Here is a 14,066-nt window from a genome sequence, read left to right on the forward strand (position 1 = left end):
AGAAAGAAAAGAAAGAAAGGAAAGAAAGTAACAGGAGTGAGGTCCCCGTGTCAAGGCCGAGGAGAAAGAGGAATAAGCAAAAAGCGCTCTCCATTTGAAGATTACGAGCGATTCTCTCTCTAATCGGAGACCTAAGCTGGTCGTTGGGTTGGGTCGAGCTAGCCTAGCCTAGCCATGGCCATGGTGGAGCATGCATGCAAGCCAATGGTTTGCGCTTGCGCGCGCGAGAGAGAGCGCGAGCGGGACATCTTTTCCGCGGGGGCCCACGGGGGAGGGAGATGGCTGCACTGCATGATCATCACTGTGCGAGACTAGGATCGAGTTGGTGCCGGGTCCAAATCACAGCGGCCCAATAATTGATCGGGACGCCACTGGAAGCGAAGCGAGGAAGAAGAAACGGGCGCCTCGCCTCGCCTCGCTCACCCGCTCCCAGCGGCCGACAAGGCCCGCCCGTGGCCGCTATCCCGCGGCTGGACCACCACGCGGCGGCCGCACGATCCCCATCCGACGGCCGCGGCGGCCCGATAAAGACACGCCAGCAAAGGCACGCGCGCGCGCGCGAGCAAGCCTCCAACCAGGCCCAGCCTCCACGGCCCGCGCCGGCCACCTCATCCTCTCTTCTCTTTTAAGCCCCCTAATTAAAATGACTAACCTGCCCCCCGGTTCATCAGCTTGCTCTTGGTCCTGCCATGGAGAAAAGTCAGAGACGGCCGGGACAAATATGGCCTCCTACTCCGTTATGTGTCTTGCTCTTCGTCTCTCTTTCCCAACTGCCTCTTAATTGCTTCCTCAAAAAAAAAAACTGCCTCTTAATTGCCCCACTGTTAACGCAACAAAAATCAAAGCTCTTTCCCACCAAAAAAAAAATCAAGCTCAAGTTTAGCAAGTCCGTCGGGTCAACACGGACACGAGCAATAAAAAATAGTACTCCTACCGGTTTAGCTAATTAATTAATCAACCAGTACGGGCTGTTAGGGAGATGGATTAATTAGGCCGGCATGCGATGCACATGAAACATTGTGAACTGAAACAACAGATCGAGGGTGTACGTTCGTCCACGTCGATCCGCTGGAGAAAAAGAAAAAAGAAAAGAACAAAAAATAGAGAGGGACGGGAGGGTTGCACCCACCAAAAATTCAGCTGTGGCTAGGCTACACTCCTTTTCCTGTCTTTTTAAATTTATCTCCAATCTCCAAAAAATAAAGGAGGAGCCGAATGTGACGGACGTGCTGCGGGCGCCCGTTTAAGGCGCATGAAAAAAGTCTCGGAATTTGCCAGGCATGGGTCAATTTGCTTCCTGGCCCCGGGCCTTTCAAGTGCTGGTCAATTTCGAAATGAAAAAGAAAAGGCTGGAAAGACACGGAGAGGGACTCCTCCAGCCTCCTCGCTTTCTTTCTTTTCCCATCCAATCCCCCACACCCTCTCTACTTTAGGCCAATTTATTTCTTCTGCCGGATAATTCAAAACACATCCTCCATGAACATCCGTCCGTCATCTAGATACCGATGTTATATCGTAACATGACGATACATGAAGCCATAATTTTACTTGCATTTTCTAGGTCACATGTCTGCATAAGTATATTATCAACTACTTCCTCGGCGTCGATGCTGCTGCTCCCGTCGTGGTGAGCCTCTCTCCGGTCCTCTTGGCCTCGTGGTGGTGTTCGTAGTGAGGTGGCGTGGGTGGCGGCGCTACTGCGTTGGCGCATGGCGATGGTCGACGGTTTGGCGGGTCGGTTCCGTCCGGTTGGGCGGTTGGGGGTTGGAATGCGGGAGAAATCCCTGCCGGCTTCGGCCCCGACGCGGTGACACATGCGGGTGCCACCATTCCTTCCTGATGGGTGTCGGTGGTATTCACCCCCCACCTCCCTCCGCGTGCCCGGGAAACCTGAGGACTCGTCCCGGCAGCAGCGTCGTCGGCGTCGCATTCCTTCTTGGAGGTGCTGCTTGGTACGTGGCGGATCGGAGCCTCGGTCTGTGGTAATTTGTCTTCAGTGGGCGCCGCGGTGGCGGGTCATCTGCGCTTTGCGGAGCTGCCGTGGTTGGCATTTGTTTCTTCTTCTCTTTTTCTTGGTGTGTTGTGCTGCTCGCCACAGCGTTATCTGTACTCGGTGTTGGTTGCTTTGGAATACAAAACGGAAGGAAACCCTTTTTTGGTAATATAAGAACATTTTCGACACTGCTCCCTTCATACATAATTAGTTAATGCTGAAACGGATGCAGGAGTGGTAAGACGGTGGTAGTAGAGAGTGGGAAAAGGGTGGAGGGGAGAAAGCAAGGGGAGGGAGACAAATAAAAACAAGGGTACGACATCAGCAGCACCAGCAAATAATAACTTAACCACAAGCACAACAACGACGCTGATTATTAAACGCGCAAGGAAAGAAAGAATAAAAAGGGGAGGGGGGGATACCAAAGGAGAGAGAGCAACAACAGCGACGTTTTCCTAAGAGCCAGCGCTCCCCTTAACCTCGGGCTCTGTCCAATTCCGATACATATCATCCGCAGCAGCAGCGGAGCAGCGGCGGCGGCAGGAGGGATCAGCAGCAGAGCAGCAGCAGCTCTTTTTTTTTATATATGCGAGGTGCACCGGCCGGGCTGTATATTAGCCTCCCCGCCCTCCCCCTTTGCGTCGCTCTTCCCTTTCAGAAGGCGATTGCACAGGGCGACCAAGAACTGCTGCTGCGCCCGACCGGACAAGGGAAAAAAATATAGAGATAGTCACTCACACCAGAGAGAGAGAGAGAGAGAGAGAGAGAGAGGGAGATAAAGAGATTTCGAGAGGGAGGGAGACAAGCGGAGACAGAGATGGAGAGGAGGTCTCTCGGAGGCAAGCCTTTCACTCCCTCGACAAGATAACGATGTGCTCCTCCTCATCTTAGGTGAGTGAAACGCAAAAGCTGAGCCGTATTTGCTAGCTATAGCTTGATAGCTTGCTAGCCAGCGCGTCGATTCGATCGTGCTGTTCATCCGTAATTCGATTGCGTGCTGTGGAGCTTGGGAAAGAGATTGAGATCTTTTTTGTTTTTGTTTGATTGAAGTTCTTTTCTGTGGTTTTGGATTCTTAATCTCTTTTTCTTTGTTGGGTTCTTTTTTCCTTTTTCTGATGCCGCGCGCGGTTGTTGCCGATGAACTTGCCTCAGGTCGCTGCGGGAGAAGGGGATTTTTCTTGGCGCCGGCGACGACGATGATGACAGTGGCGCCGCCGGTATGGGAATAGCGGCGCCACCGTGTCAGGCGACCACGCAGCACGTGAGCAGCACACCCAAGAGCAGTGCGGCGATCTACGGCGGCCGGCCGGCCACGGCGAGTTCTATGTCCCACTCCCAGGGATTCCACCAGGGCAGCAGCGGCGTCTACGGCTTCTCCTCGGATGGCTTCGACCGCCCGGGATCCAGCCAGGACCACGACCAGCAGCAAGAGCAGCAGCACCACGTGGCGCAGCAGAGCCGACGCGACAAGATGAGGGTCCAGGGCTTCGACCCGGCCGCCGCCGCTGCCCACGGGCTGCTCCCCATCGATGGCGACGAGCACGTCGAGCCCGGCGCCATGTACGACCACGCCGCGGCCGCCGGCGCCTCCAACATGCTCGCCGAGATGTTCAACTTCTCCGCCCAGACGCCGTCGGGGCCATCCGCCACCGAGCTGCTGGCCAGCCAGATGAACGCCAACTACCGCTTCGGGTTCCGGCAGCAGGCGCCGGGAGCGGTAGTAGCCGGCTTGCCTGGCGACGGCGGTTGGTTCGGCAGCGGCGGGCCTGGCCGCGCTGGCGTGGTCCTCGGCGGGGCAAACTTATTAGGTGAGACGTCCTCGCCGAAGCAACAAGGCGGCATGGCGGGCCTCGCCACCGACCCGGCCGCCGCGATGCAGCTCTTCTTGATGAACCCTCAGCAGCAGCAACAGTCAAGGTCGTCGCCGACGTCGCCTCCGCCTTCGGACGCGCAGTCGGCTATTCAGCACCACGAGGCGTTCCAGGCGTACGGCAACGCCGCGAGTTCGTTCGGCGGCGGCGGGGCCGGCGTGGTGGAAGGCCAGGGCCTCTCACTCTCTCTATCGCCGTCGTTACAGCAGCTGGAGATGGCGAAGCAGGCCGAGGAGCTAAGGGTGAGAGACGGCGTGCTCTACTTCAACCGACAGCAGCAGCAGCAGCAGCAGGCCCCGTCGGTGCAACAGCTCCCGATGGCATTGCACGGCCAGGTCGGCGCGATGGGGCAGCAGCTCCACGTCGGATACGGCCCCGCCGGGGTCGCCGGCGTGCTGCGCAACTCCAAGTACACGCGCGCGGCCCAGGAGCTCCTCGACGAGTTCTGCAGCGTGGGCCGCGGGCAGACGATCAAGGGAGGCGGGCGCGGCGCCGGCGGCTCCTCATCGAACCCTAACGCGAGCAAGGGCGGACCCTCCAGCTCCGGCGCCGGCCAGTCGCCATCGTCGGCGTCCAGGGAGCCCCCGCAGCTGTCCCCCGCCGACCGGTTCGAGCAGCAGCGCAAGAAGGCCAAGCTCATCTCCATGCTCGACGAGGCACGTACCCACAAACACACGCAAACTTCTCCCTCCCCCTCTCTCTTTCTCATGCATGCATGGTGGTGGTGGTGTCCAAACAGTAGCTCCGGCCGGCGCGGCGGCATGGCGCCGGCAAAGTTTAGGTAGGTGCAAGTGCAACAGACAGTAGGTAGCTGGCCGGTAGGGCTGGGTAGCCAGTACGGCCGCCCAGCTGCTTCAGAACCAACGAACGAACGAACTGGCTCCTGTCTTTTTTTTACCACCAGCTCAGTCACTCACTCACTCGGACCAGGACGACGTGGCATGCACAGCGAGGCGGCCGCCAATGGCAGCGAGCGCAGGCTGCGGCAGCCAGGGGTAGCTTTTCGGTGGATTGTCACGACGCGAACTCCAAGGGGGATATGAGTCTCCAATCATAGTAACATCCATCCATCCCACGATCCGATTTCTTTCTTTTTGTGCGGTTGTTGGTGCCGCAATGCCGTGATAGCAGCTGTTGCCGCGGCATTCATCGCCTCCATTTCTTTATGCTTGCTTGCATGGACTCTCTCTTTCCATATCTTCCCCCCACGAAGGGAAAGAGAGTACGGCCACCCGTTGGTATTATTATATTTCCATCCTTCCCCACACACGCATTTGGACTATGATTTGTGTCACGTCACCACGTCAAATTTTCTCATATAATATCGTACACTACTACTCTAGTCTCTTTAGTAGCTAGTGTGTGTGAAAGTTCATGATTCTAATCGAGTAGTAAATATATCTATGATCGATGTGGGTAGCTAGTTATATATATAGAATAAGGATTACACAAAATGGCTGGAGATGGATGGATAGGTGCATGCGTTAGCTCAGGTAGATTTGTGTGGGAGCTGTTAGAATTTGGCACAGTGAGCAAGTACGAGAGGTAGCGCTCACATGTGTCCCCGGATACTATATATTACTACTCCTGCTACATAATTGGAAAGAGAGATAGGCGATCAACAGCACGAGCACAGCACAGGAACAAATCGGCACATGCAAGTTAGATGCCTCTGCGCATGGCTTTGCTGTTGCCAAACGGCCGTGGGCCTCGGCTCCGCTTGTTCTTTCCACCCATTTCCCGCTCATAATTGTGCCAGCGACACACGCCACGCCATGCCCATGTCTTAATTGCCCGCACCCAAAGTTTGTTTCTTTCTTTCGTGTCTGGTAACTTTGAATTTTCTTCTTCACAATCCACCCACGATCATGCATGCATCTTACTAATCTCTTAGTCGATCTGCCTACTATTATTCTTTCTTCTTTTCTTTTACTTTCATCCCTACCATCGGGTAAAACGACCAATGCATGCCTACTTCTTTCTAATTTAATCTACAGAAGTTCAAGATGGATTAATGTGTGGTTATAGTTAGCTCAAAGATTGTACGTGTTTTGTACCACAGGTGGATCGGAGGTACAACCACTACTGCGACCAGATGCAGATGGTGGTGAACTTCTTCGACTCGGTGATGGGGTTCGGGGCGGCGACGCCCTACACGGCGCTGGCGCAGAAGGCCATGTCGCGGCACTTCCGGTGCCTCAAGGACGCCATCGCCGCGCAGCTGCGGCACACCTGCGAGCTGCTGGGCGAGAAGGACGCCGGCACGAGCTCCGGGCTGACCAAGGGGGAGACACCGCGGCTCCGCGCCATCGACCAGAGCCTCCGGCAGCAGCGCGCCTTCCACCACATGGGCATGATGGAGCAGGAGGCGTGGCGGCCCCAGCGCGGCCTCCCCGAGCGCTCCGTCAGCATCCTCCGCTCCTGGCTCTTCGAGCACTTCCTACACCCGTACGTACCATCATCCCAATTCTCGCCGGAGTACCATTATTAACTCTCCGTACGTACTACTCCTACGTCGGTACATGCCCATGCAGCTGAGCCGAGGCCAGTCGACTGTTCTTCTCTGGCTAGGATATAGCTAGCCTGGCATGGAATTTGCAATATGCTCTAGGTATGCATGGGGTCGACGAATGCATGCCGTCCGTCGACATGGTACGGGTACTACGTACAAGGACTGCACTCATCACGGGCAGCTTCTGCTTTGTTCTCCCTCTCCCTCTCTCTCGTTCGCTGCTAGCTGATGCGCTGCTGCACTGCTTTCGCGAAAGCAGTAATTTTTTTCGAGATCCACGCTAAAACCGGCAGGGACAGGCGCCATGCCGGGCACTGTGCATATTCCTTCCCTTTTGCCTCTCCCGGATTACTTTCCCATGATTGCAGAAATTTAACTTTCCCCCCAGCCCAGTTTTACTGCCCCTGCCCGTTTTTAGTGCCTGCAGCAGGGCTGGATACTGGCTGTCAGGAATTCTGCTCATCTTTTTTCAAAAGCTCTTCACGCGCGCGCAAAGGCTTCAGCTATAGCGCCCCCTGCCCTGACATCACCTGCTGCTTCATTCCTTGGAGCCTTTTCTGGCTTCTGCATGTAGCATCAGCTAGCATGGGCAAGCTTGCCAGCCCTTAATAAGTTGCTTTACAAGTTTGCTCTGCGATTGTGCACGATCGTGCACGACGCCATTGCCATGCTCTGCGACTCCGCGAGAGATCAAAAGATGATCCATCGATCAGAGCATATTCATCTAGGAACCCGTTCCTTTTTGGCTCCTGCCGTTTATGCGTGCATGCATGCATGCATCCGTAGGTAGGTAGAACAAGGCATATGTTGCTCATATGGGCAGTGCACGTATAATTCGTATATGATTGCTGAACAGTGCACTGCTGCCCGCAGTGGTGGTGCTGTTCCTGCTGCTCGGTGCCACTGCTGCTGCTGCTTGTGCAGTGAGGCAGCAGGCCGGCAGGAAGGAGTGCATGCAGCCTTAATGATCAGTCCGTTTTGTATTTTGCATGGAGTATTTGCTGTTGCTGATGTCGTGGCTTCGTCGTAACGTGCGTAGGTACCCAAGCGACGCCGATAAGCACCTGTTGGCCAGGCAGACGGGGCTGTCCAGGAACCAGGTTTGTAATTGTACCACTTTCTACCACACTGTGCATGCATGCATGCATATACACCATATACATGGAATCTTCACAGACTTTTCTTGCATGCGCATGGGATGTTACACTGTTGACCATACCCTGATTGTGCTCTTTGTTCGTTTTTTGATTGGTTTCACATTTTTGTCTCTCTTCCGGCATCTAAAAGCTCTCGAAACAGATTTTCACCCTGTTTTTTATATATATAAACAAACACCAAGAGGGTGTTTGTTTCCAGGGACTTATTGGTTTAGGGACTTAAAAAAGTCCCTATAAGTCCCATCTAAACCAAACAGGAGGGACTTATAGGGACTTAAAGTAGGCATTTGGGACTTATGAAATAAGACTCTCAAAGAGAGTCTTATAGGGACTTATAGTTGTAATATGGTCTTATAGGGACTTATAAGTCCTAGGAACCAAACATGTAGGGACTTTTTAGGGACTTGAGACTTATAAGTTGGGACTAAAAAAAGTCCTAAGACTTATGAACCAAATAGGGCCCAAGTTCATACAATAAGTTCAAGTGCTAGGAAAATAAAGATAAGTCTGTTGAGGCAGCAGCACCAACATGCCAACATGCCTGAAACAAAAGAAGAAGAAAGGCCACCAAGTGCGCGGTAGATCAATGGCTAGTATCTAAAAAAGTTGATAGCTTCACACTCGCATAGACTTATGGCATCTGGTTAATGTTTTTAGTTGCTTAGCAATCATGGTAACCCAATCATAATGTGATTTTGGGAACAATAAGAAGAGTCATATACTATATTACCCATAAATTGTACAAACTTCTCAAATAGATACTCTGAGAAGATTTTACTGCCTAAATACTCAATCTAAGTATAGTATGCACAATTTAAATATGGAGAATACACATGTACTTTCTTAGCCAAATAAATCTAGACAATGTTGTGTATGGAAAAATCATTATAATGTTCTACATTATTTAAGCAATGGTTGAATGCCAATTTGTTTCTGAAAGATAAAACATACACTTCCATTCTAACAAAAACATATGTGCATAGTTAGTCTCGCCAAAGGCTGGCCACACTCGATTGAGCACGTGCAAACCAATATCAAGTCGCTCCCGTAGGCTTACTCCGATTGGCGCATGCCTCATTACTTTGTCTGCCCTGTTGGTGCGATCTGAAAACGGCCGAGCGCCTCGTGACCTAAGGGCCTAGTGCATGGCTTGTTCTCGTCCCATTGGTGACATGAGCTAGGCTTCGCTCCTTTAGCCTTGGATCATAGCCTGATAATAACTCACTTCGCAGCCAACTTGCGAGCATCGTGCACTAGCTCATGACTGCAAAGTGTGTTGACCATGGCCCTGCTCGATTTATGTACGCTTTGGAAGAGCACAATCTTACATATATTTCAAGTGTAATTCTAGAAGAAAAAACGATGATGAGTGATCAAATTGGGTGTCGGCGGGTGTCTGACAGCCAATTGTGTGTGAAAAGGCTTAGGAGGGTTGGGGGGTGTTATGGCATGCAACTTTGCTTTTCTTAGGATTTTTTTTCTTGTGCTTAATTTTGAATGTTACCATGACTTGAACCTTTTCCCCCTATTACTAAAATTCATAGTGCAAAAGTTTTTTAAAATTATTATATTGCGGTTTAATTTTTTTGATAACTAGATAACACACCACGCACTGATGTAGAAATTTACAGAAATAAAATTATCAACATTACAATTAGAATATAATAGTATTGCACCACATTCTCATTGTATAAATGGTAGAAAACCTAGAGGTAAATGGAGGGTGGATATGCATGTTATATTGCCATGTGACATTCAAGTTCAATTATTTATTACTCAAAAAAAATATGTGGAGGGCTTGCATGTGCTTAATGATGTGGAGGGCTTGCATGTGGTGAAAATTGAAAAATGGAAGGTGGAAGGGTTGCATGCAGTTGATGATGTGGATGATTTGGATGTGCATTTAAATGGGATTGCTTGCTTAGATATAATATAGGATTATGGATATTTATAATAGTATAATTAACATATATTATGTGTGACAATAAATTAGAGAAATTAAAATTCAGTAATACATTGAGAGATAAATCTCTAATGCCACTTCTTTTAAAATCTAAATTGCACAACAAGATGTTTCTATTTTTCCACGCACTCAAAATGGTCCCAGCAAATGCTGGTAAAGTATAATAATTTCTGGAACATTTAAATGAAAATACCCATGCATGTTAAATCAAAAGTAAAAAAAAAGTCGGTTTAAACTGATTTTTTTAGTGAACTTAGTCCATTTTGACATCATTACTACTAGTGAATGTAAATTTCAAGATAAATTGATCAGATTAATTTATATTTAATACATCTCATATGTATGGACCACCGGTATGCAATACTATCTATTTCAATGCATACCATGTTTAATTTTGCGGGTTTATTGCAGTATTTTCGACGGCGTATGCTTGTCCACATATATATTAGGCATGTATATGTTCGAAGGGTACTCCCAATATTCTTGCTGTTCGATCGTATATATGCTTACTTTTATCTTTCAGTTTTTTGGAGAATCTGCGTAGCTTTCAGTTCATCTATCTCTCTCTTTTGTATCTTCCTGGACGTGGTCCCTTCACAGGTGCCCCCTCATGCATGTCCTAATTAACCCATGGCCCTCTTGGTACAAAAAATTTCGTTTGGTGTTTGCCCAATGCGACAACGCAAACCCTGTCCCTCCTCAGCTCCCTTTGTCGCGCGTTACCCCTTCCGGGACTCGTGAACAAACTATGTGCATGTAAACCTGTGGTCTATGCTACTCTTAAAAAAAGAGTCAGTGCATGCTAATCGATCTTGCTCTACATAGGTTTACCCTCCCAAAGATTCACATAGGAAAACCCTTCATCCAGATAAAACCTGAATGTGGTTAGTCAACTGACGGTGACTGTCAAACTTGTCATGCTGAATAAGAGTATAGCTAATCTAGGATCTAATTAACTCCTCCCCTAGTTAGCACCGTACTTTTATTTACATACACTTTTATTATGTCCGGCTCCGGCCAGTAGGTACATCGTTTATTCCAAGCAACCCATCTAGCTTGTTCACGTATAGCTAGAACCTTATCGAAAAAAACGTATAGCTAGAAACTGACTGGTGAACCTACTTTGATTTAGACGGAGAATCTCTGATTCTAAATTTATCATCCGGTCTAACTTTCTCAGTCAATTAATTGTTGTTTTTTCTAAGGCTTTGATTACATCAACATTGTTGAAATCGTGTATGCGTCTGCAAACACTTAATCAATATGCAACTAAACTTACAGTACTTTCTATGCGACCAACTGCCCAACTGCATGTGGCTTCATCTTGAAGCAACACGCTCAATCTGGTCTCTTTCAGTTTATCTAATTTTTTGTGGACCATTAGCTAGCTGCCTTTGTTCTCCAAATTCGCTATACAAATAATTGAAGTAGCTAGGAGCCTTGGGGTACTTAACAAGTTAACGACCTCTTTTTAAGATAGAAAACCCTTTTTTTCACTTAGGTTGCAACTATGAGATAGCAACACAAAGTTAACAAAAATGATAAATAAACTGCAGGACCGAGGAATATACAATTTCTAGTACCACAAAAATAGCAAAAGAAAAATTATTTTTAATACTCACCAGAACTAATAGATTCCAAAATGGATCCCTAAGTTTCAATAATATATATGCATGTTTTAAAATGCACTAAGTTATCTATTCTCCATAGACCTGGTCCCACTGCTACCAAGTTATGGTCGAATTTTAAACCGTCCATCTTGTTTTCAACGGATATTTTTTGGACTTAATATGATTCCAACTAGTGCAAATTTGTATCAATAGAACTAGTTGCTTTAACCCACCCAAAAAATGTTTGATGTAACATATACATGCGACCTATACAATTACGTTAGCCATTTTGTCATGATAATGTGTGACTCTCCAGTGAGAAAATTAGCTCATCTTACTCAAAGCATACTATTATGTATCTGGCATTATGCGCGTTCAACCCAATAACTAAGGACATAACGCAATATTTCTTATGACTCATCGCATATCCAAAAGCCATGTAGAATTCACACCTAAATTGGCATGATCTTGCCCTTTCAAAAGCATTTTAGCGATCCAATGAAAAACTAAGATATATGTGAGTGGGGAGACTGATAAGTAAAGTGAAAGTAAGATCACTGAAATGAAAAATTGTCGTCAGAATTAGTTTTTCGTTATTTGGATGGGTCATGCAAGTCCATGATCTAGTGCTAAAATTTGTTGTTGTTTTGTTTGTATTATTTAGAACTGCCCATTGAATCTTCAAAAAGCCGGTACGAGTTTATGTGATTATTCTAAAATGTCTCTCGGTTTTTCTAACAATATGCACTGACTGTTGCGTATGTAGTATTTTAAAAAATATGGGAGGCTATGCATAGAAGGATTTTTTTTAATGGTTATCCAGGAATTATAGATGTATAGTTGGAGCAAGAAATCTAGTTTTAAGCATGTTTTTCTATCTAATTTCCAGTGGCATACATGTCAAGAAATAATGTTAGGAGAGCCTGGCAGTATGATAGAGTTGCTTGCCATTTTTTTGCGAATAGTTCCGTTTACCATTTAATCATGGGCAGAGACAGTACATGCATAAACATCTAGTACTATAATAAAAATCATGTTGCAGAGGAACTACGAAATCATTGGATAGAAACGAAACAGGACAAATAAGGGCTGGGTAAAAACTGAAAATGACAATGTGGACTGCTAAACAAAGGCAGCTATAGCTAGCTACCCTACACGTCGCTGCACACATGCATGCATGCATGCACGCATGGCGCCACTGCTCTATGGACCCTCCCTATGCCTGCAATAATTCCTCTGGTAAATTTCTTTTGGATTAACTCCAGGTCTCGAATTGGTTCATCAACGCCCGCGTCCGGCTGTGGAAGCCCATGATCGAGGAGATGTACCAGCAGGAGACGAAGGAGCTCGAGGGCTCCTCCGCCGGCGGCGGCGGAGGCGGGCCCGAGTCCGGCAACGACCCCTCTGGCGCCGACGACTTGCACTCCCCGACGACCACCGGAGCGCATCAGCACCCGCAGCAGCAAGTAGTAATGCAGCACGGCGACGGCAGGTACGGCCAACAAGAACACGGGATGTCCGGCGTCCACCCCCATAAGCTCGACCCCGGCGCGGGGCCCTCGGTGGCGGACGCCGCCTTCGTCGGCCTTGATCCGGCGGAGCTCCTTGGCGGCGACGCGCACGTGGGTGCCGCGGACGACCTGTACGGGAGGTTCGAGCCCGGGGTGAGGATGAGGTACGGGCCCGCCACGACCGGCTCGGTCTCCGGCAACGTGTCGCTTACGCTGGGCCTGCAGCACGCCGGCGCCGGCAACCAGGGGCCGGACGGCAGCGGCCGGTTCTCCTTGAGAGACTACAATGGTTGTTGATGCCTACCCACACATATATCTTGATTATTCATTCATGGCTCATGCATGCATTGCATTATTTGGAGCACTGAGGAGATTCAAAGAGAGAAGAAAGAAAGAAAGCACCGGAGAAGAGAGAGATCTAGAGAGATAAACTTGCATGGTGTCTCTGGAGGTGGTGGAATGCATGGGATGGGAATATATTAATACGAGACAAATCATCATCTTCATTTTCTTCTTCCTCTTCCTCAGATGATTCTTAATTTAGCTAGATTAATTCCTTTCGGTAGGCATTATTGTTGGGGGGGCTAAGGAAAATCTGTATACAGGAAAAGAAAGATAGGAAGTGTATGTTATAGATTTGTTTTAGTCACCTCTTTTTTTGGTTCTCCGGTTCTGTTCCATGTTCTGTTTCTTGTCCGTTTTAGTCCTGGTGTACCAATTTTTTCTCCTTTCCATCTGTAACTAAACATAAGAGAAACATACATACATACATACATGGATGAATGCATATATTGGTAAATATCTGGACATACACACATGGCTATATGCATGTGGGCTAGAAGAAGAAGAGATGCATAGTACGTACATGCATACACTTGGCCCGGTACAAGAGTGTGGTCACTCACTCACGGCTGGCTGGCATATGTACCTGCAACTTGTGCGTGGCTCTTTTGATTTTGACCCACCTTTTGGGGAATCCAATTGATGCCATGTCGGGGAAAGTTTTCTGTTAAAAATAGCATGTATCAAGAGCAACTGCTGCTAGTTTTTACAGGATTGGTACAATCAATTGCAGTACAGTAGTATTTCTAAGTAGACATGGGTTGGTTGCACCTGTCGGTCGGGCGTATCAATCATCATCGTCTTTTTTTTGGCGAATTACTCATTTTATAAACTAATATTAGTGAGTTAAAACGTCTTATATTAGTTTACAGAGGGAGTATTGATCAATCATCAGTTCGTAAGTATCCAGTTGAAGTGATTAATTAGCAACAGGAACTAAGTTGTTCACTGATGGACTCAATTATCGTGGCTAGCTGATCGATGGAGCAAGCAACCGCTGAAGGGAGACGCTGCTGCCTGCATGCATGGGGCTGGCAACCAAAACGAAAGCGGTACAGTCGGTAGGTACGCTAGGACCGCCAGGACGGACGCAATCTTTCCCCACCG

The 14,066-nt window shown here is 48.5% G+C and overlaps 1 protein-coding gene across 1 annotated transcript; it reads left to right on the forward strand.

Moving 5' to 3' along the window:
* Positions 1-2,553: 2,553 nt before the first annotated feature.
* Positions 2,554-13,428, forward strand: LOC119294966 (BEL1-like homeodomain protein 4). Its single transcript, XM_037573280.1, has 5 exons — positions 2,554-2,884; positions 3,146-4,520; positions 5,927-6,312; positions 7,416-7,476; positions 12,372-13,428. Exons 2-5 carry the CDS (start codon positions 3,213-3,215, stop codon positions 12,912-12,914), a joined length of 2,298 nt encoding a protein of 765 aa, XP_037429177.1. The 5' UTR covers positions 2,554-2,884; positions 3,146-3,212; the 3' UTR covers positions 12,915-13,428.
* The last annotated feature ends 638 nt before the right edge of the window (positions 13,429-14,066 follow it).

This window comes from Triticum dicoccoides, chromosome 4B (genome assembly GCF_002162155.2).
Source record: "Triticum dicoccoides isolate Atlit2015 ecotype Zavitan chromosome 4B, WEW_v2.0, whole genome shotgun sequence".
Classification (NCBI taxonomy): domain Eukaryota; kingdom Viridiplantae; phylum Streptophyta; class Magnoliopsida; order Poales; family Poaceae; genus Triticum; species Triticum dicoccoides.